The sequence below is a fragment of the Rhineura floridana genome, chromosome 15 (assembly GCF_030035675.1).
Source record: "Rhineura floridana isolate rRhiFlo1 chromosome 15, rRhiFlo1.hap2, whole genome shotgun sequence".
NCBI classification, from domain to species: domain Eukaryota; kingdom Metazoa; phylum Chordata; class Lepidosauria; order Squamata; family Rhineuridae; genus Rhineura; species Rhineura floridana.
The window spans coordinates 28,028,152-28,051,519 of record NC_084494.1 but is presented as its reverse complement, the minus strand read 5'-3'; the positions used below and the strand labels follow the sequence as shown (position 1 = coordinate 28,051,519).

Genomic DNA, 23,368 nt, shown 5'->3' with positions numbered 1-23,368 from the left:
ATGAAAAAGGGCCGTGGGTTCAACCCCTGGAATCTTGATATGGGGATGGGAAAGACTTTTGTCTGAAACCCTGACAAGCTGTGCTATCGCCGCTCAGTGTAGTTCAGGGATAGCCAACATGGTGTCCTCCAGGTGTTGCTGGACTACAACTCCCACTGTCCCTGATCATGCTGGCTAAGGCTGATAGCAGGTGAGCGTTGCACTGCATTAAGAGGACACCACATTAGCTTTTCCTGATGTAAACAGTCCATAGCTATTTACCTAAGAGAAATATGCACATTAATTGCCTTCAAGCAATTAACTTGCTGCCTAGTTTGACCTTTAGATAATCTTCTTGTAATTAATGTGCCTTTGGGTTTGGCTCATTGGCTGCTGTACAGTTTTTCTGACTACTACCCTTCCCTGTGACAGTTTTAAGACCGTTTCTTTGTGCTTTGGAAATAATTATTATTCTCCATTCCAGAATCATTCTATTATGTGTTGAGCTATACATTTTCCAAATAAAGAAGCACCCCTGTCTCTATCTCTTATCAAATTACCAATGCGCTCAATTGCAGACTGTATTAAACACCTCCAACCTGCTGAATAATGTGTAGTGCAGAAAACTTTATTACATAGCAATTTCATTCAGCATACAGGACAGTTTTCTCCAAACCAATAGGACTGGCCTAGGACCAAGGGGATTGTTTCTGGTTGGGTGCGCAGGATATTTTGTACTTAGAAATAGTGATTTTTGTTTTTATTATCTGTTGCTTATTGTTTATTTTTGCCTGATCTATTTCAGTAGAGTCTATTACTTTGCAGGCAAAATACAACACTCAAAATCAGATTCAGGGGATGTTTTCAAGGGAAAACAAAGGCAGAATTCCAGTATCAGCCAGGAAAAGTCTTAGGATTTCTCGCTTCAGTTCCGCTGGAACATTTACCCACAGAGACACAGGCTCATTCAAACACATGCTCAGAAGACCAAAGGCTGACACAGTCGCCCAGTTCTAAAGAGATGTTGTCAACCCTCATGCCACCTACATACAGCAAAAAAAGATCCATACACAGACACACAAGAGCACACACATGTATGCAAGACAGCATTCATCCCACTAACCAAACTGCGCGTGCCATCACCAAACAGCCATGTTCCTTACACGCCCTGCTCCAGATGAGCATGGATCGATTGGCATGGCTCCTGGACCTTCCACAGCTGTGTAAAGGAGAGAATTTCAACAGCTGCTGTTCCTCACTTCTCGTGCACCTGGCGAAACTCTCTCTGTTCCAACTAGTACGGAAGGGATGGAGAGCCTGTGGCCTTCCAGAAGTTTGTTGGACTCTCCCATTGGTCTCAACAGGTATGGTCAATGGTCAGATATGATGGGAGGGAATGCAGCAAATCTGGAAAGCCACAGGTTCTCTACCTCTGTAAGTAAAGGTACAAGAAACTCCTCCTGATTGCCCTAATCATGTAATGACTCATAACAGGAAATGTTATACCTAGGCTTACAGACAACTCTGCTTACATCCAAGGAAACATTCTCTCTCTCTCTCTCTCTCTCTCTCTCTCTCTCTCTCTCTCTCTCACTCACTCACTCACTCACTCACTCACTCACTCACTCACTCACTCACGCCAAAGGAGTGCTTTGAACCATTCTGCCCTTCACAAAGCATAGCACATTCATGTGCCTCTCTCATGCCAATGAGGGCCTGTGAAGCTTCAGATTATATTGCCCAGACACCTTTTTTTCTACATCTTCATTTTCCAGATAGCTGGAAGACTCAGTTGTCCACTCGGAGGAGCTTGAAGTGATTGTGCTATCCCCATCTGTCAAGCTGGACCCATGCATCAGTAACCGCTGATGTGCCATCAGACTAAACAAACCTAGAGGGAGGGAGAGAGGGAGACAGGTGGTGGTGGCAGAGTGAGATGGTCAAGTGACATGTTAGCATTATTTTTAAGATATTTAATGTAGCATGTATGTGATTATGTCTCGATCCTGCTTTTCAGGCTAATGCTGCCTCTCTACAAAATGCCCGTCGAGCTGAAAAATGTCCCCATCCGTGGTGTAGAACTTTGGTGCAGGACAACTGGGGATCAAACACAGCTGAGGGGGGAAATGCTCCCACCAGAAGGCATGATGGCCACCAACCTGGATGGCTTCAAAAGAGGATTAGACAAATTCTTGGAACACAAGACTCTCAGTGGCTACTAGCCACGATGGCTGTACTCTGCTTCCACGGTCAGAGGCAGCATTCCTCTGGATGCCAAGTGATGGAAACCGCAGGAGGGGAAAGTACTCTTGAGCTCAGTTCCCGCTTTGGGGCTTCCCATGGGCATCTGGCTGGCCACTGTGAGAACAGGATATGGACTAGATAGACCACTGGCCTGATCCAGCAGGGCTCTTCTTATGTCTTTAATAACGTTAATAATAAAAAGACAGCTGCACAGATTGGCAGTTCCTGTCCTAGTCATCAGCTCCGTTGCCCTTAGAGATATGGCAGGAATTTTAGCTAGAAGCACATGTTCCTGTCAAGACAAATGCCGTATTTAGGCATGTGAGCAAAGACAGGAAGGCTGGGGAGGGGGTGGGTGTGAGCCCACATGCAACACCACATCCCAACATCCACCTCTGACCTCCCCGTGTTGTGCAGGGAAAGTCGGAAGAGGGCTTCTAAACGTGTTTGGCTGAATACTTGTAGAAGCATCCTAGTGACCAGGAACCCATGCTCTGGTAACTTCCGGACTGGATTATTGCAATGTGCTGCATGTGGGGCAGCTCTTGAAGATGACTCGGAAACTTTAACTGGTCCAAAATGCAGCAGCCAGATTACTGGCTGGGGTTCCCTTTAGAACTCACATGACCCCTGTTTTAAAACAGCTGCATTGGTTGCCAGTTGGTTTCCGGGCCCAGTTCAAGGTGCTCACATTAGTGTTTAAAGCCCTAAATGACTTAGGTCCCAAATATCTGAAAGACTGCCTCCTTCCCTACAGATCCTCTTGGGGATTGAGATCAGCAGAGGGGGCCACCTTCTTTGTGCAACTCCCTCCCCACCGGGGTGCTTCTGGCAACTTCATTGTACAACTTTTAGTGAGTGCTGAAGCCACACCTCTTTATCCCAGCCTTCAGCACCTAAGATGTATATTTTTAGGACCCACCCTGTTTTCTGTGATGTTTAGGTTGTTTTAATTATGCGTGTTAAAATTATTGTAAGCTGCCCTGGGACCTCTGGGTGAAGGGCGGGTAATACTATTCATCATCATCACCGTTCCTGATGGGAAGGTTCTAAGGACGTTCTAACTGAATGTACTTCATCTTCATGCTGAGCGTTTGAAGTTCTGAAGCAGAGCTGGCATTCCTGGGGATGCAGAGATGAGGGACAGGGCCTGCATGCACACCCCTTCCCAATTTGAGCCCTCAAGTGTTTGCGCAAATACCTGAATAGGTCTCATAGCAGCCCTCTATGGTTTTGACCTATAAAGCCTTATGCGGCTCATGACCCAAATACCTGAGGGATCACCTATCCTCATAGGAACCTACTCAGATCTTGCATTCATAATCTGAGGTCCTTCTTTGTGTGCCCCCTCTGAGGGAGGTTCAGAGGATGGCAACACCAGAACAGACCTTTTCAGTGATGGCTCCCTGACTGTGGAATGCTCTCCCCAGAGAGAGATATCTGGTACCATCACTACCAATTTTCATTTTTAGTATGGCAGAGCAGGATTTGTGCTTTTTATGCTACTGCAAGATGAGCGCTTTAAGTTACTTTTTCCTTTTTAGAATGTACTTTAAACTTTGTGTTATGCATGCTTTTGTAATAGTAAGTCGCTTTGAGATATTTTTGTTGTAAGCAACAAATAAATGTAAATCATCATCATGATCATCGTCATCTTCCCACCAAACTCGTCTCCCAGCCCCACCCCACACGACAAGGAAGCTGTAACATTGTTCTGTCTCACCACTTAAGATGAAGAAAGGGCAGGATGTCCAGGCCACGTAGAAAGTCCACAGGTACTTGACCTTGCCTGTTCTGCTGATTATGTGCGTGGAGATGCGGATGGTGTAAATGCTCAGAGCTAAAAACACCAAGGCAGCTGGGGAAACCATGAGGAAACCATCAGTGTGTGGCCTCCCAAAACATTTTAAGAGAGACAACAGAAATACAAGGGCCTGGCTTCTACATGTTGGCTTTGTGTTTTTCAAACTGTCCAAAGGAACCTGAAGTTTTTCAAGATCTTATTTGGGGTTCCTCAGGCAAAATAAAAAATGGTGGACAAGGGAGACCACTTGAAGGTTTCTGATCTGCCCAAGCCCAGTGCCAGAGGTCATCCAGGCTGGGCACTGACTGAGGGTCTCAGAGCTCAGAAGGAACCCTCATTGGCCTGACAGTACATGATTGGTTAGCTGCATGGCTTGGTGGGACATAATGTTGAACAGAACACACTAAGCTAGGCATGGGCAGACTTCAGGCTTGAAAGATCCACTTGGTGTTTTACTAGAACCCAGAGGGCCATCAGGTGCAAAAGAGTGGCTCAAGGTGGCAGAACCAGATGCAAAAATAATAGCATTACCTATTACATCCCATGAGCCATACCCCTGGGTGAAGTGCATATACACATAAGCATTGGAGACTGGTGGCTCCGATGTCAGTGGGGCAGTGAATCTGGTCCGGGCTTTAGCCTGAACTCTCAAGGAGCTGTGCAAAGTGCTGAAACATCTTCCCAAATATGGACAGCTCCTTGACAGTTCAGCCTAAACTCGGACTGGAATCACTGCCCCACTGACATCAGTGCAAGTAAGTATCTGCATCTGAGTTGCTACTGATCAGTGATTATAACAGCTTTATTTAGAGAAAAAGTGTGTCTGTAGGAGGGAGGGGGGCCTTTGAGTTACTACTGTTAAACAAATGGGAGTCAGAAACTCCTGCCTATCTGCTGTAAATGATCCAGTGATCTACCAGTAGATCCTGATCAGCATTTGGCCCACCCCTTTACTGGGGTAGAGATGGTATAAGGCCATTCTGTATGTGCACAAATCCAAAACAAAAGCAAAAGACCTGTTTTACCTGCAATCAAAGATCCCATTGCAGCAACCAGGTAACGATATATTGTAAAAGAGGAGGAATAGCGGTAGCTGAATGTCATAAATGAGGCACCGACAATCCCACAGAAAAGAGCCATGACCAATAGTGTCCGGGCACCCTGAACGTTGGCTGTAGTGGTGGGGATTAAAACAAAGGAAGACTTGTTAGAGATGGGAGGGGAGGGGATAGCAAGCACACACACGCACACGCATGCACGCACATTTCTTCCCAAATCCAAATTCTGCCTCAAGGTACTGCACCTTTTACAGCAGGGGTGACAAACCTTTTTCAGTCCGAGGGCCACATTTCCTCCTGGGCAGCCTTTTGAGGGCCATATGTCAGTGATGGGTGGAGCCTAGGGATGGGTGAGTATTTAGATTCAGTTCACATTTCTGGCCAAATCTATCAAGTCGACACTTTCTGAAACAATATGAGAACCGAAACACAGCCATCTGTTGGAAATCACACTTATTTGAATTTTGCGATGCAGTTCGCCAACCAAATTATGTTTACAAAAACGCATACGTAAAGGGAAAGTGTGCATAAAAATGAACATATGAGTGAAAAACAACATGTAAAGAGGCATTATATGATGAGAAATTGCTTGCAAAAATGTGTACATTAGTCAAAACCACGTACAGAAATGTGTTTATTAGGAGAAATTCACACTACAATGCTGGCGAGTTTTCATGAGGATATTTCTTTTTAAATGCAAATTGCTGAAGAAGTGTGGAGAACTGAATTGAAGACTGGAAGAATGAGAAACTGAAACTGACAGATCTTTTCATCCCTTCTGGAGCTAGAGACAAAAATGGGTGGAGCAACACATGTAAATACTACTTTTCTACAGTAGGCTAGTTTCTACATATACAATATGAGACACAGACACCCGTTTACACCCCTCTTTATCCTCCATCTAGGCAAGCAAGGGGCATGATCAGAGTTCAAGGACATATTCCAGCCAGGCAACAACACTCAAGGAAAGTTAGAAGCAAGGACAGCGAGGGGTGTGGCCTGGGGAGATTGCCCAGGACCAGATAGAGAGATTAGAGGGCCTCATTCCCCACTACAGAGTTAGAGCTACAGTTTGCAGAGTGATTTAACAGTCTCTCTTCCCAGGGCACTCTAGCAACTGTGAGGGGAATAAAAGGTCTCCTAACAACTCTCAGCAACAGACTACAGTTCCCAGGATTCTTTGGGAGGAGCCATGACTGTTTAAACTGGGATAATAGTGCTTTAACTGTATGGTGTGAATGTGGTCTAAGCAGGGATATAGTCGTGCAGGGGTTTGGGAGGTCTTAGACCCCTTACTTCTATGGGAGCAGGGTCATAAGAACATAAGAAGAGCCTGCTGGATCAGGCCAGTGGCCCATCTAGTCCAGCATCCTGTTCTCACAGTGGCCAACCAGGTGCCTGGGGGAAGCCCGCAAGCAGGACCCGAGTGCAAGCACACTCTCCCCTCCTGAGGCTTCCGGCAACTGGTTTTCAGAAGCATGCTGCCTCTGACTAGGGTGGCAGAGCACAGCCATCACAGCTAGTAGCCATTGATAGCCCTGTCCTCCATGAATTTGTCTAATCTTCTTTTAAAGCCATCCAAGCTGGTGGCCATTACTGCATCTTGTGGGAGCAAATTCCATAGTTTAACTATGCGCTGAGTAAAGAAGTACTTCCTTTTGTCTGTCCTGAATCTTCCAACATTCAGCTTCTTTGAATGTCCACGAGTTCTAGTATTATGAGAGAGGGAGAAGAACTTTTCTCTATCCACTTTCTCAATGCCATGCATAATTTTATACACTTCTATCATGTCTCCTCTGACCCGCCTTTTCTCTAAACTAAAAAGCCCCAAATGCTGCAACCTTTCCTCGTAAGGGAGTCGCTCCATCCCCTTGATCATTCTGGTTGCCCTCTTCTGAACCTTTTCCAACTCTATAATATCCTTTTTGAGATGAGGTGACCAGAACTGTACACAGTATTCCAAATGCGGCCGCACCATAGATTTATACAACAGCATTATGATATCGGCTGTTTTATTTTCAATACCTTTCCTAATTATTGCTAGCATGGAATTTGCCTTTTTCACAGCTGCCGCACACTGGGTCGACATTTTCATCATGCTGTCCACTACAACCCCAAGGTCTCTCTCCTGGTTGGTCACCGCCAGTTCAGACCCCATGAGCGTATATGTGAAATTCAGATTTTTTGCTCCAATATGCATAATTTTACACTTGTTTATATTGAATTGCATTTGCCATTTTTCCGCCCATTCACTCAGTTTGGAGAGGTCTTTTTGGAGCTCTTCGCAATCCCTTTTTGTTTTAACAACCCTGAACAATTTAGTGTCATCAGCAAACTTGGCCACTTCACTGCTCACTCCTAATTCTAGGTCATTAATGAACAAGTTGAAAAGTACAGGTCCCAATACCGATCCTTGAGGGACTCCACTTTCTACAGCCCTCCATTGGGAGAACTGTCCATTTATTCCTACTCTCTGTTTTCTGCTTCTTAACCAATTCCTTATCCACAAGAGGACCTCTCCTCTTATTCCATGACTGCTAAGCTTCCTCAGAAGCCTTTGGTGAGGTACCTTGTCAAACGCTTTTGGAAAGTCTAAGTACACTATGTCCACTGGATCACCTCTATCTATATGCTTGTTGACACTCTCAAAGAATTCTAATAGGTTACTGAGACAGGACTTTCCCTTGCAGAAGCCATGCTGGCTCTGCTTCAGCAAGCCTTGTTCTTCTATGTGCTTAGTTAATCTAGCTTTAATAATACTTTCTACCAGTTTTCCAGGGACAGAAGTTAAGCTAACTGGCCTGTAATTTCCGGGATCCCCTCTGGATCCCTTTTTGAAGATTGGCGTTACATTTCCCACTTTCCAGTCCTCAGGCACGGAGGAGGACCCGAGGGACAAGTTACATATTTTAGTTAGCAGATCAGCAATTTCACCTTTGAGTTCTTTGAGAACTCTCGGGTGGATGCCATCCGGGCCCGGTGATTTGTCAGTTTTTATATTGTCCATTAAGCTTAGAACTTCCTCTCTCGTTACCACTATTTGTCTTAGTTCCTCAGAATCCCTTCCTGCAAATGTTAGTTTAGGTTCAGGGATCTGCCCTATATCTTCCACTGTGAAGACAGATGCAAAGAATTTATTTAGCTTCTCTGCAATCTCCTTATCGTTCTTTAGGACACCTTTGACTCCCTTATCATCCAAGGGTCCAATTGTCTCCCTAGATGGTCTCCTGCTTTGAATGTATTTATAGAATTTTTTGTTGTTGGTTTTTATGTTCTTAGCAATGTGCTCCTCAAATTCTTTTTTAGCATCCCTTATTGTCTTCTTGCATTTCTTTTGCCAGAGTTTGTGTTCTTTTTTATTTCCTTCATTCGGACAAGACTTCCATTTTCTGAAGGAAGACTTTTTGCCTCTAAGAGCTTCCTTGACTTTGCTCGTTAACCATGCTGGCATCTTCTTCGCCCTGGCAGTACCTTTTCTTATCTGCGGTATGCACTCCAGTTGAGCTTCTAATATAGTGTTTTTAAACAACTTCCAAGCATTTTCGAGTGATGTGACCCTCTGGACTTTGTTTTTCAGCTTTCTTTTTACCAATCCCCTCATTTTTGTGAAGTTTCCTCTTTTGAAGTCAAATGTGACCGTGTTGGATTTTCTTGGCAATTGGCCAGTTACATGTATGTTTAATTTAATAGCACTGTGGTCACTGCTCCCAATCGGTTCAACAACACTTACATCTCGCACCAGGTCCCGGTCCCCACTGAGGATTAAGTCCAGGGTTGCCGTCCCTCTGGTCGGTTCCATGACCAACTGGTCTAGGGAATAGTCATTTAGAATATCTAGAAACTTTGCTTCTTTGTCATGACTGGAACACATATGCAGCCAGTCTATGTCCGGGTAGTTGAAGTCACCCATTACTACCACATTTCCTAGTTTGGATGCTTCCTCAATTTCATATCTCATCTCAAGGTCTCCCTGAGCATTTTGATCAGGGGGACGATAGATCGTTCCCAGTATTAAGTCCCTCCTGGGGCACGGTATCACCACCCACAACGATTCTGTGGAGGAGTCTGCCTCTTTTGGGGTTTCGAGCTTGCTGGATTCAATGCCTTCTTTCACGTATAGAGCGACTCCGCCACCAATACGTCCTTCCCTGTCCTTCCGATATAGTTTATATCCAGGGATAACCGTATCCCACTGGTTTTCTCCATTCCACCAGGTCTCCGTTATGCTCACTATATCAATGCTCTTCTCTAAGACCAAGCACTCCAGTTCTCCCATCTTGGTTCGGAGGCTCCTAGCATTAGCGTACAGGCATTTGTAAGCAGTGTCTCTCTTCATGTGTCTTTGGCACTTGTGGTTAGGCCTGAGGTAATTTTGCTCTTCTGAATTTATATCCTGTGCCCCTGCTCTCACAATGCCTACTTCTAGGCCTACCCCTTTTAAAATTTCATCATTTCTTTGGTTTTTATCCCAGGGGGGAGGTTTATTCCGAACCGGACCTTTCTCAGCTCCTGTCGGGTTTCCCCCCTCAGTCAGTTTAAAAGCTGCTCTGCTACCTTTTTAATTTTAAGTGCCAGCAGTCTGGTTCCATTCTGGTTCAAGTGGAGCCCGTCCCTTTTGTACAGGCCCGGCTTGTCCCAAAATGTTCCCCAGTCCCTATGTCTCCAGCATCCTACAAGCCAATCAGCATGAAAAAGAGTGTGTAGCCACTGAGAAGAGTCTTCTAACATGCTTCTTTGTCCTTTCCTGCTCATTAGAACCAATCAGAGTGAAAGGAGGTCAGTCAAACAATGAGAAGACTCTTCTCAGTAGCCAACACATTCCCCTTTCATGCTGATTGTCTCCTAGACATTAACAAGGATCCCATTCTCAATCCCACAGCAAAAAAAAAAAGCCGTGAGGGGGCATGTCTGTGATTAACATGTAGAGACCTTGCACTTCTGAATTTGCCACTACGCTATTGGGTCTAAGTCTGGGATAACCAACGTGGTGCCATCCAGATGATATTGGACTACAACCCTCATCAACGCCAGGCAGAATGAGCAATTGTTAGGAATGATGGGAATTGTAGTCCAGTGACATCTGGAGGGTGCCACATTTGCTCCCCCGATCTGGGGAACATTTTATCAGACTGAAGAGTTTCTTTTATTTATGCCATTACTGTTGATTTTGTCTTCTCATTTATATCCTTTCTTCTTTGTGTCTGTGTATAACGTGCATTAAAACGAATTGATTAATTAATATGTTTTATTAATTAAGAGGGAGTGTAACTCTGTTGATTCTCCTTGATCTCTCAGCGGCTTTTGATACCATCGACCATGGTATCCTTCTGGAGAGGCTCGCGGAGTTGGGAGTTGGAGGTACTGCTTGGCAGTGGTTGCGCTCCTACTTGGCGAGTCGTCTCCAGAAGGTAGTGCTTGGGGAACATTGCTCGACACCGCGGGCTCTCCAATATGGGGTCCCGCAGGGGTCAGTTTTGTCCCCCCTGCTTTTTAATATCTACATGAAGCCGTTGGGAGAGGTCATCAGGAGTTTTGGAGTGCGTTGTCATCAGTATGCTGATGACACGCAGCTCTACTTCTCCTTTTCATCTTCTTCAGGTGAGGCTGTCGATTTGCTGAACCGTTGCCTGGCCTCGACAATGGACTGGATGAGAGTTAACAAACTGAAGCTCAATCCAGACAAGACTGAGATGCTGTTGGTGGACGGGTTCTCTGATCGGATGGTGGATATATACCCTGTCCTGGACGGGGTTACACTCCCCCTAAAGGACCGGGTTCGTAGTCTGGGAGTCTTTTTAGACTCTTCCCTCTCACTTGAGGCTCAAGTAGCCTCGGTGGTTAGGAATGCGTTTTACCAACTTCGGTTGGTAGCCCAGCTACGTCCCTATTTGAGTAAAGAGGACCTTACATCAGTGGTACATGCTCTGGTAACCTCACGTTTGGATTACTGTAATGCGCTTTACGTAGGGCTACCTTTGAAGACAGTTCGGAAGCTACAACTAGTGCAAAATGCGGCGGCCAGATTGCTGACAAGGACCAAGCGGTCCGAGCATATAACACCTGTTCTGGCCAGCTTGCACTGGTTGCCAATATGTTTCCGGGCTAGATTCAAAGTGTTGGTATTAACCTATAAAGCCTTATACGGTGCGGGACCATGATACCTTGCGGAACGCCTCTTCCGATATGAACCGGCCCGTGCACTACATTCTGCTACGAAGGCCCTCCTCTGGGTTCCAACTCACAGGGAGGCCCGGAGGGTGATGACAAGATCTAGGGCCTTCTCAGTGGTGGCCCCCGAACTATGGAACAGTCTCCCTGAGGAAGTACGCCTGGCGCCGACTCTGCTCTCCTTCCGGCGCCAGGTCAAAACCTTCCTATTCTCTGAAGCATTTTAAGTTACACTGATTTAATTTTAAAAATGTTTATTGTGTTGGATTGTTGCTTGTATTTTAGTATTGTTTTGTTATTTATTGTATTTTTATGCTGTTTTATGTTCACCGCCCAGAGAGCTATTGCTAGTCGGGCGGTATATAAATTTAATAAATAATAAATAATAATAAAATAATGGCACATTTTCATGAGAACTTTTTAATATAAAATATTCCAAACTGATGTGGAAATGTGGAGAACTGAATGTGAAGATCAGAACAATGAGAAATGGAGAAAAACCAAAATTGATACATTTATCCATTGCTAGCTATGGGAAGAGGCAGTCACTGAAACTGATATCATGTCACACCATACATTTAAAGCACTCTTCTACCTCCTTAACAGTCATGGCTTCTCCCCAAAGAATTCTGGGAACCATCATTTGTTAAGGGTGCTGCAAACTGCAGCACTGTGAGAGACAAACTACATTCCCAGGATGCTCTGGGGGATGCCATGTCAGTTAAAGTGGTATAAATCTGCTTTAAATGTATGGTGTAGATGTGACCTTGCTTCCACCTTCCCAACTCAGGATTAATTTGTGACTTATTGGTAGGGATAGGGGAATCTCTCAATTTCAGTTTCAGTTCAGTTCTCCACATTTCCACAACAGTTTATTTACTCTTAAAAAAGAAAAAAGTCCTCATGAAAATTCATCAGCATTTTAGTGTCAATTTCTCCTAATATGTATATTGTTGCATGCAATTTTCCCTAATATACTGTATACATTTTAGGAACGCAATTCTCCCTGCTGTTGTTGTTTATTATGATAAATTTATTACTTGCCCTTCACTAGAAGGGCTCAGGATGGGTTACAATAGTTTAAAGGTCAGTATTACAAACAGTTAAAACAAATTACAATCACAGAAATAGGGTGAGTCCTGACAACACACATCTCAGTTGTCAAATGTGTTTTTTGGACTAATATGTCCATTTATATGCACACTTTAGTATATGCATTGTTGTGCACTTTACTTGGCTGGACAACTGAACTGCACAAATTGAAGAACTGTGAATTTCAAGGGTTAACTGAATTTCAATTCATGGATTGTTCTGGAAAGTGAGAATTTGGTACATTTGCCTTTAAATGCAAACTGAATTGAATTTCTCCCCCACACCTACTTTGAATGAAGCTTTGAATGACCAACTTCAGGGAAAAGAGATCTGGGGTTGTCCACAGGTGTGGGAAGTGAGGGAAAGAGTGTCTTACGTGCAATGTCAATAACACCTGAGCACACCAGCTTTATACAGACTTTCCAGATGCCACTGTAGTAAGTCTGCATCCTTGACTCGAATAAGATCCAATGGTGGTCCATGACAGCGACAACAAGCATCAAGATAGTAAAGATGGTGAATCCTGTAGCCAGGAATTCACTCCACGCCATGCCTCAGCCTGTAGGATGGGGGGAGGCTGCCTTTATTTTGGTACTTGCTTTTCCTAAGGGAAATCCATTTCAAACACTTCTTTTCCTGGGAAGATCTCTACACTCAGCCAAAACAAGGAATCCACCCTTGGTTCCCTTTGAATTATGAGGAGTTCACAAGCTGGAATCCTCAGACTTCTCAGACTTCTCACCTCATTCCTAGTTCCATCTCCTGCTTCTCGGTTACTGTGACTACCATTCCACAGCCATCTGTATGGATGTTGTTGACCATGCAGGCCTTACTCAACTAAGAATGGATGGATAGTTCACGTCCGTTTCTGATGGTCCATGCCAGTTTTCATGCAGCAAATTCCTGGCTGCAGGGGTCACAATCTCCTCTCTCTTGATACTTATCTTTGCTATCATTGACCACCAAGGGATCACAGGCCCCATCTGTACTGTACATTTATAGCAGTATCCTATCACTTTAAACAGTCACGGCTTTCCCCAAAGTATCCTGGGAACTGTAGTTTGTTAAGGGTGCTGAGGGTTGTTAGGGGACCCCTCTTCCCCTCACTACTATGCAAAGGGCTAAAAATTGTTTTCAGTGGACACATCACAAGAGCACTTCTATTACAAGGTATAGAGAGAAATGACTGGCTGAAGGTCACTAAGGGTGCAATCCTATCCCACTGACCCAGGAGTAAGCCTCACTGACTTCAGTCGGCGTCACTTCTGAGCAGGACTGCTTTGCTAATGAGTTTCATAAGTAGGGATATGTATCCAGGTTTTCAAAACATCCAAATCTGATGCTGCAACCATTGTAAAGAGCTGGTCTTGGGAATACAGCTCTAGTGAGGGAGAAGCCTACCTTCTCTTCCTGATAGTGAATAGCGCCAACTTCACTGATACAAGGTCCGTTGACACCATCCCATATAGAATCATAGAACAGTAGAGCTGGAAGGGGCCTATAAGGCCATCAAGTGCACCCACAGCTCAATGGAGGAATCCTACTTAAAGGATTCAGGGCTTAAAGGTCCAGCTGCCTCTTGAGTGCCCACCACTTGCCTAGGTAATTAGTTCCATTGTCATACTGCTCTAACAATTAGGAAGTTTTTCCTGATGTTCAGTCGAAATCTGCCTTCCTGTAACTTGAGCCCAATATTCTGTTTCCTGCCCTCTGGGATGATCGAGAAGAGATCCTGGCCCTCCTGTGTGTGACAACCTTTCAAGTACAGTAGGGCCCGGCTTTACGGCGTTCCGCTGATGCGGCGGCGTTCAATCGGGAAATCCCCTGTTTTAAAGCCGATTTTGCCGTTTTGCGACGCTTTCGCATCATTTTCGCACGAAGTGGCCCATTATAGTCTATGGGGTTCCGCTTTACGGTGATTTCCTTTTTACGGCTGAGGCCTGGTCCCTAACCCGCCATATTAGCGGGGCCCTACTGTACTTAGAGAGTGCTATCATATCTCCCTTCAGCCTTTTCAAGGCTACACATGCCCAGTTCTTTCAGTCTCTCCTCATAGGGCTTTGTTTCCAGTCCCCTGGCATGCCCACCCTACCTTCATCTCTCTCCTCCCACCCTTTGTTTTTTCCCTACTGTCTGTTTTAGAATGTAAACTCCTCAGGGCAGAAACCTGTGTAACTTTCAATGGTGCTGTGTATCTTGATAGTGGTGTATGAATTAATAAAACATTACAACAGAAATGCCACATTCCAAACACAAAGAATGATGGAATGGGTCTTCCTTCCAGAGCAGATGGGGGCAGCCAGGGCTAGGTTAAAGGCAGCAGTCAGAGGTGAGTCAGGAGCTGGGAATCTGCACTGTTGGATAAGACAAAACAAAGGATAATTTAGGAGCAGGTGGCAGGATTGGGTTAGCAAGACATAACTGAAGACATGCACAAAGACCTTGTTGCTCAAGCACGGCTCAGTTGCAACAGGAAGCTCCTTATACTCTTTCCTGTCCAGGAGGATCTACTGGTCAGCCTGGGTTAACGAAGCCAGTCTAGGGCCTAAAGGTACTTAGAATCATAGAATAGTAGAGTTGGAAGGGGCGTAAAAGACCATCAAATCCAACCCCCTGCTCAATGCAGGAATCCAAATCAAATCATTCCCGACTCACTGAGAACCTGCTACCTGCAGTTCTGTCCTTCACTACACAGGGAGGCTGCACACAGATCTAGCATCTCTGAACACAGTCTTTTATCAGGCCTGTTGCTCTGGCGTACTTCTCTGGTTAAGAATTATGCACTATTCTGCTCTCATTCACAGCAGAGTTTCAAAATGGCAAAAGTTTCAGAACTGTGTACCTTGAATGACAGCAGTACTTAGGGACGGAAGGATCTGTCAGTTTTGGTTTTTCCCTTTATTACCACCAAGCGTGTAGTTGTCTGAGGTCTGGGGGGGGAATCTTAGTCCCCTTATTTTTTGGGGAGCAGGGTCCCAGTAGGGTCTCTATGTCTCCAGCATCCTACAAACCAATCAGCATGAAAGGGGAGTGTGTTAGCCACTGAGAAGAGTCTTCTAATATGCTTCCTTGTCCTTTCCTGCTGATTGGAGCCAGTCAGAGTGAAAGGAGGTTAGTCGGCCACTGAGAAGACTCTTCTCAGTAGCTAAAACTCTCCTCTTTCATGCTTATTGCCTCCTAGGGATATCCATTGTTTTGTGAGAAGGCATTAACAAGGATCTCATGCTCAACTCCACAGCAACAAGAATGGGGGAGGGACATGGCTATGACTAACATGAAAGAACCCTGAATTTTCCACTGTACTACCGAACCACTAAACCTTATGCTGGTACTCCATACCTGATCCTACCCACATCATTCCCTACCCCCCCCCCCGCACACACTAGGCCATGCTGTGTATCTTTGAAATCCTTTCAACAAGGCTTTTAAGCAAAGATCTTTCCCAATCTGCATCTGTATTAGAATTGTTTTTAGATGCTTTAATTGTTTTATTGCTTGCCTGATTGCCACCCTGGGCTTCTTTGGGAGGAAGGGCAAGATATAAACAAATAAATGGATGAATGAATTTAAAAAAATAAAAGATGAGGCGAGGCTTGGAAAAGCTGAATAAATCAGATTGTTTTTAATAGACAGAGAGCATCCTTTTAACTCTTTAACGGCTGTATATGAAAGTTTGAGGAAAATGTGCAAACTCTGGCAAAAGCGTGTGAGAAGGGTAGCAAATGACTCCTAGGCAAACAGCCACATTTCACCTCTCTGTTGATGGGGAGACCCTTTGGCAGGAGATGAGTCGCAGGACTCTGCTTTTAAAAGACAGTGAACAGGCATCCTCCCTCCCGCCTGCAGAATCACAGATGTTGTGCACCACTTTGGTCATGTTCGTGCTTTCTCCATTCTGTCCCCAATCTTAGTTGTCCTGCTCTCCCTTCCTTTCTCCCAGAGATAACTGTAGCTTGATGTAAGTTTTCCCCTACCTAGAAGAATAGCCACTGGGGGATGGAAGGGGCTAGATGTCGGGATGTAAAAGAAATCCATGCAAACGTTACATTCTACATGACCATCAGCATCCTTACAAATCTGGATTTCATGACTTGGGGTTTGAAGAAGCATGTTGGCCCCTCCTGATGCTTACCTGTTGATGTAAAAGTGGACATTGTCGCTTGGCTTTATATTGGAATACTGTATGTTAGAGCCCTGGTCACACCATTGTGGATCCATGTCGCGTGTGCTGGAAGCGACTTGCAGATTATTGTTATTATGGCTTGGCGATTTTCCATATACATATATATGTGCAACATATTTCTCCAAACCCCAAATCATGATATTCAGATTTGTAAGGATGCTGATTTTTTTTTTTTTTGTATATTCCTTTCAGAGTATTTCCAGACAGGCGTGAGCCTGCGGCACTTCTGCACATTCTCCTATGTGGTCAAGGCTGGACCTTGCTGTTTCGGATTCATACGAGACTTGAGGTGATCCTGTATACTGGCGACTTCCTCGAGTTTTATCAGGATGAACAGGAGCCCTGTAGTGGGGAAATTGAGGAGAACATAAGCTGTTGATAGATATGCAAGGTCATCCCTATCATGAGCAGGGAAGGGCAAATCTCTCCATTTTGGTTTCTCTCGTTTCCTTCCCCCCCCCCAACTTTGTTCAGTTCTGCACATTCCCGCATAAGTTTGCAATTTTTTCTTTACTTTTTTTTAAAGTCCATATGAAAATCCATCAGCACTTTAGTGTGAATTCCTCCTCATAGACACAAATTTGCATTCAATTGTCCTTAATATACACATTTTTGAAAAGCAATTTCCCCAAATATAAATGTATGTTGTTTTCTAATATATGAATTTGGAGGGCTACTGCTTCCCCATCTCTGCCCTAAATCCATTCATTCTCCCTCTATCAGCCATCTTCCCACAAATAATTTATCCACCTACTTGCCCTTAGAATATAGAACCAATAGGTTCATTGGATAGGCTATTCAGCATTGTGACATCAACACATACAGTACATACACGCTGATAGGCTGGGATGGGCTTTATAGCACTGTGGCATCAACACATAAAGTGTGTGATCCCTGATGTGCTGGGATCTTTCAAGGAACAAGAGTAAACCACAGCAGAGTGGGAAATCAATGGCTTGAGTGTGTTACCACTCCACTGAAATCATTACTTTACAGTAGGGATGTGTGTGTGTGTGACTTGATTCAGTTAGCATTTGAAGCTGACTCTCTCAAATTCACATTTTTCGAAACAATATGAGAACCAAAACAAAGACATCCTTCAGAATTTGCACTTGTCTGAACTTTACGATGCAATTCTCCAACCAATGTTTACAAAAATGCATATATTAGGGGAAAGCGTGCATAGAAATGAAGATATTAATGAAACTATCATACAAAAATGCATTATATGGATACATTGTCTGCAGAAACATGTGCATTACTCAAAACAGCATACAAAATGTGTTTATTAAGAGAAATGCACACTCAAATGCAGAAGAATTTTCACGAGGGTTCCCCCCTCCCCCAAAAAATAATAATGACCAACTGCTGCAGAAATGGGGAGAACTGAATTGAAGATTGGAAAAATGAGAAACTGAGAGAACTGAAACGGACAAATCCTTCCAGTGCCGTAACTAGTTTTTCATGTGCCCTGTGCCAGGTTTTATTTTTGGGCCCCTTAATTTTTTGGGGGGGGGAAATAATAATAAAACAAATATGATATAACAATTGTTTATAAATAATTTTTGTGTACACAAGAAATATACAAGATCATTCACATAAATGAAAATAATTATTTTAATTGCACTTTTCTGGCTTTCATTTCATTTCAATTGTGTAGTGCTTTACTTTCTTAATTCTGCATATGATTTCATTTCTAGTTTTATCGCCAATCAATTTCATTATTTCATTTTGAATAATGGGTGAAAAATATTAAATGGAAACTTTTTTATGTTTTTCAATATGTTCTTTTAAAGTAGTATTATCCTTCCATCCCTACTTCAGAACATTTGGCTCTAGTACATAGGAACATAGAAAGGTGCCTTATAATGAGTCAGAACAATGGTCCATCTAACTCAGTATCGTCTATGCTGACTGGCAGCTATTCTCCAGGTTTTCAGACAAGGAATCTCTCCCAGCTCTACCTGGAGATGCTGGGGATTGAACCTGGGACCTTCTGGATGAAAAGCAAATGCTCTACCACTAAGCTATGTCCCTTCCCCTATCTGTAGCTGAATGCAAAGTGACACACGAGAAGCTGCTGTCACCAAGCCAAACATTCACCCCACGCCAGTAATGACCCATCCCATGCTCTGCCTCTATTTGCACAAACTAAATGCACTCTCAGCAGCCCAGTCTTTCTGTCTTTGTCCACTCGCCCACTTATTTCCCCACCTCCATTCTTGTCCCCTGTCCTCCCTTCTCCCTCTGTCTGCAACCACTGTACACAGTCAGGGAGCACAGTAAACACTCACCAGTCAGCAGGAACAGGAAGCAGGCGATGCAGCCCATCACAAAGGCCCAGGAGACATACTTTGGAGCAGTTGTACTAGGGACAGGGCTGTCAAAGGGGCTGTTAGGCCTTAGTGACAGGCCATACAACAGCATGGTGAGCAAAGATGTGATTCCTATGGGTGCAGAAAAATAACATTCAAGAGCAGAGCCTGCAGAATCCTCTCTCTTGTCTCAGCCCCAAAGAGGCGAGAGCTGCTATACCCTGCAACATGGTAGATCTCATTGCAGGCAAAGGACCTCCATTTGATGCACTGGAGATCCTGGGCCCATTTTTAACATTTGCGTTTAACAGGAGTGGAGGATCTCAGGCCTGGGGGCAATATTTGGCTGTCTAGGACTCTCTGACTGACTTTCAGGACTCTCCCGAGACTACCCCCCTCACTGGCTGGAATGTGTCTTTGACCTCTGATCATGTCTCTTGCTTGCCTGAAGGGAGGACCGAGAAGGGTGTGTAAGTGTGTGTAGAAACAAGCCTGCTGTACAAACGTAAAATTCACATTTGTTGTTCTGTTCACTGTTGCCGCTCGCTATGCCTACCGCTGACGGGTGGCTCCTGGAAGGTTGCCAAGAAAAGAACGTGGTCCTTGCAGTTCCCCACCCCTAAACTCTCATGCAAATCAGGGGAGGGGGCTCATTGTTTCCTCTGCTGCAAGCTCTTGCCCTCTTTTGCATGCAGCACTAAGCCAAACCATGGCTTAGTGCAAATGAGCAAACATGCAGGCTTCTGGAGAGGAGATCATGGTAGCTTTGTTCCTCCCCAGTAATTTCGCTGCTGTGCTGAGCTAAACTGTGGTTTGGCATAGTGTATTGTTAGATCCTGGGCTCGTGGTTTCTCTCTCCCAGACAAACCATGAGCTCAAAGGACAAACCTTGGTTACAACGTGTGGTTTGTCTTGAGAGAGCGAAACCACGAGCCTAGGTTTGGACAATATGCTAAGCCAAACTGTTGCTTAACTCAGCACTGTGCAGCTGCAAAGTGACTGGGCAGGAACAAAGCAGCCACCATCTCCTCTTAAGAAGCCCATGTGGTTTTGCTGAGTTTGCACTTAACTGGGCTGTTGTCACACTGCAGACCAGCTAGATGTGTGAGATGTTATGTTTGCAACCTTTTCCTCCCTCGCCCTTGCCTGATGAAGAAGTTTATGAAACTCCAAAGCCTTACTCATGTGTTAGACAAATTGGGAAACACACATGTGTGGGGATGAGTGCATGAGCTCAACACCCCTCTGTAGCCCAGTGTGCCCAGCTATGGGGAGAGGACAACAATGGGGTGGTGAAACTGGGTCAACACAGCACTAAAAAATACCCTTTTCATACAAGGGCACTGTAAGGCATTACAACAAAGCAATGCATATACAGCACTTTGTGATATTCAGAAGCACCACACAAATGCTAACGAAGACTCATGAGCTTTGCAAAGAGAGCTGTACCTGTCCAGAAATTGGTGATAATTGGCCACTTGGATACCTTAAAGGTGGAACTGGAGAGGAATGTGCAGGCAGCTGCTACCAAACCATTGACAGTGCTGAAGGACATCAAGATTCTGGTGATGATGAGGATTCCTGGGGGGAATCAAAAGTGAATGATGCTGGGAGACAGCATCAGTTCTTAGCATTATGCAAAAACAGGGATCACGGAGAAATTCAATGTTTGCATTTTTATGAAAAAAACTCCCTAATTTGCAATTCTCGAAGGGGAAGGGCTCTGGCTCAGTGTAACTTGGGACCTTGCATGCAGAAGGTAATAGGCTCAATTCCTGGCATCTCCAGGTAGGGCTGAGAGAGACTTCTGCCTGAAACCCTGGAGAGCTGCTGCCACTAAGGGTTCGTCTATACAGTGGTTTACTGTGTGTTTGGTGCTACTCACATCTCCTTTTAATTCTCATGGTTCACACGACATTACCTGCAAACAGGAGTTATCACACAGTTTCCCCCCTGTAAATCCGTACTAACCCAATCCGCTGATAATACTAAAGGAGAAGAAAAACCCTCTTCACTCCGTTTCTCTAGTGCCTGCAGACACTTTGCTCCAATGCTTTTAGATGAATGTGTCAATCATTCCCCTCTCCGTGCCCACAGGGCCAGCCCCAGACATGCTGGGGTCCTTGGGCACAAGCCTGCCCTGGGCCCCGGCGCTCCCCATCTTGGCTCATAGCAGGGATGTGCATGCATAGCACACATGTGTGCCATCAGCCAAGATGGCAGCAGAGGCTTCAGCCCCTTAGGGAAACTCGGCTGCCATCTTGGTTAAGGGCAGTGCTGTGCGCACAACCACACAACAGCCGAGAAAGGTAGGTTGAAGCAAGGGAATGACAGGGGCTCCAGAGTTCTTGCCATGCGATCCATGGCAGCAATCCTGTTGCGAATCATGGAAGGGGAGCAGAGGGCCCCTCAGGGGACCCTGTAGCCCCAGGAGCCCTCAGCCAGGCCCCCACCTGGCTGCCCTTTGGAGCTGGCCCTACATGCCCACTATCTCTTCCTCCCTTTGTTCATTTTATTTCCTGTAAGCTGACAAGCCATGTCCAGCTGCTCTCCTCTGTTCTGCTGGGCTTCTTTATGTTCCTGCAAATGGTGCCTTTATTTTCTTTTCCCCCTAACTTCTGCACAAAAGCATAACAGTGCTCAAACAAAGACCTGTATTTCAGCTGTATCCTACCAGGGAAAACACAGATATTCACACCTCTGAGATTTTTTTTTTTAAAGGAACCCACTGCAGCATGCTCGGTTTCAAGCAACCAGAGGGAGTGGAAATGTTAAATTAGAGGGTGTGGTCATTAGGAAACTGCATGATTGATCCTTCCCTTCAGTGTGAATAGAAAACACAGTGTTTACAGCTGGCATTCAGCCCTTACTGTGGAAGGTACAAATAGAAAACGGAAGTAACAACAGTATCTTTAGTATGAAGTAATGCTCCCATGTGGATAAGCCCCAAGTGTCGACAGTACTGAGCTAGATAGAGCAATAGTCTGACTCGGTATCAGGCAACTTCCTGTGTTCCTAATATACAAACTGAAACACAAGTGGTGTAGAAGACGTGAATATATTCATCAATGCATCTGCCTGTCTATCCATCTAGCTCTCTAGGGCATTAATGTTTAGCCCAGCCTGGTGGCCTCCAAACATTTTGAACTCCATCTCCCATCATCCCCGACAGTTGTCCATGCTGGCTGGGGCTGATGGTGGTTGGAGTGCCAACACATCCAAGGCTATTCAGATGTTAAGCTTCTGCTCCACTTTTTCAGGAGCCAAATGCCATTCATAAATTGTAGGGCACATTTGCAGGGCACAAGGATGGGAAAGGATGGTGTAAGATAATACACAGAGCTGACCCAAGACATTTTGCTACCTGTGGCAAAGGACAAGATGGTGCCCCTACCCCTTCCAGACAAACCAGTTTCCTCCATTATATCTGAGGGCAGCTGGCTATCATAGGGGATACAGGGCAAGCTGTGTGGCACATACAGCTGTCCTCCAACACTTTGCCACTACTGTCCCCCCCCATTCAATGGTAGGGCCGGCCCTGACAATACTTTTGAATACAATATATTTCTTCACTCCGTCACATGGATTGCCAAAGTTCAAAGACCAACCCAAGTGCAGTAATGGAGCTGAGGGAGAGGAGAGGCAAGGAGGAGAGGGGAAGGGACTTACTGGAGTCCAGCGTAATTTTTTTGCAGCTTGTGGCCTTGCACATGTTCCAGAGACCCAAGTTGACAGTATAATCTTTGCTGATGATCACAATCCAGAATGGAGAGACCAGCGTGACAAACAAAAAGACAAGACCCATACAGCTGAAGATCCTGGCGAAGAACTTGTATCGGAAGGTCAAGTAGCCCTCTTCAGAATGGCGGAAGCCTGCAGGGAGGTGGGGAAGGGTTTACTACATTGTTGAGACATTTTTGTTACCCCTTTCCCAAGCTTGAAGCACCTCACAGCAACATCCATAAAACACAATATATGAAGACATCTTGGAAAAAAGCTAAAACACCCACCCACAAACAACCATAAACAGAAGCAAAATCCAAAGTCCTTTTTTATCAACACCCTAAGCTACTAGTCCCCACCACTACCACCAGCACCTTCATTATGGAAAAGAGGAGTCACACATGCATTCTGGAAAGGGCTATTATTATCATCATCATCATCATCATCATCATCATCATCATCATCATCATCCTTCCTCCCACTATTTCCCCTTTCACTACTACTACTAGTATGCTCTGTTATAGATTTAACAGTGTCATTACTGAACTGCTCTGGGATTTTTAATTAAGGGCAGTATGTATATATTATAGGGACTCCTACTTGGAGGAAGGGCAGGATATAAAATAAATAAATAAATATTAATTTGGCAAATAAGAAAGGTGATGATAATGATGACTATTTTGTAAACTGCTTTGCCATTTTTAAATTCAGAATGACATAATAAATGAATCTAATAGATACAGTAAATAGCTCAATCAATCATCATCATCATCATCGTGAGCATCCCCCACTTCAGGATACA

The 23,368-nt window shown here is 44.7% G+C and overlaps 1 protein-coding gene across 1 annotated transcript in view; it reads right to left on the bottom strand.

The window, feature by feature from the left end:
- Positions 1-1,679: 1,679 nt before the first annotated feature.
- LOC133370856 (uncharacterized) overlaps positions 1,680-23,368 on the bottom strand; it is an 89,294-nt gene continuing 67,605 nt past the window's right edge. The window contains exons 6-11 of the mRNA XM_061597733.1: positions 22,513-22,716; positions 20,293-20,424; positions 18,823-18,975; positions 5,053-5,199; positions 3,947-4,081; positions 1,680-1,870 (exon numbers count right to left, since the gene is read on the bottom strand). Of these exons, the coding sequence (XP_061453717.1) occupies positions 1,680-1,870; positions 3,947-4,081; positions 5,053-5,199; positions 18,823-18,975; positions 20,293-20,424; positions 22,513-22,716 (962 nt within the window). The remainder of the gene's footprint in view (positions 1,871-3,946; positions 4,082-5,052; positions 5,200-18,822; positions 18,976-20,292; positions 20,425-22,512; positions 22,717-23,368) is intronic.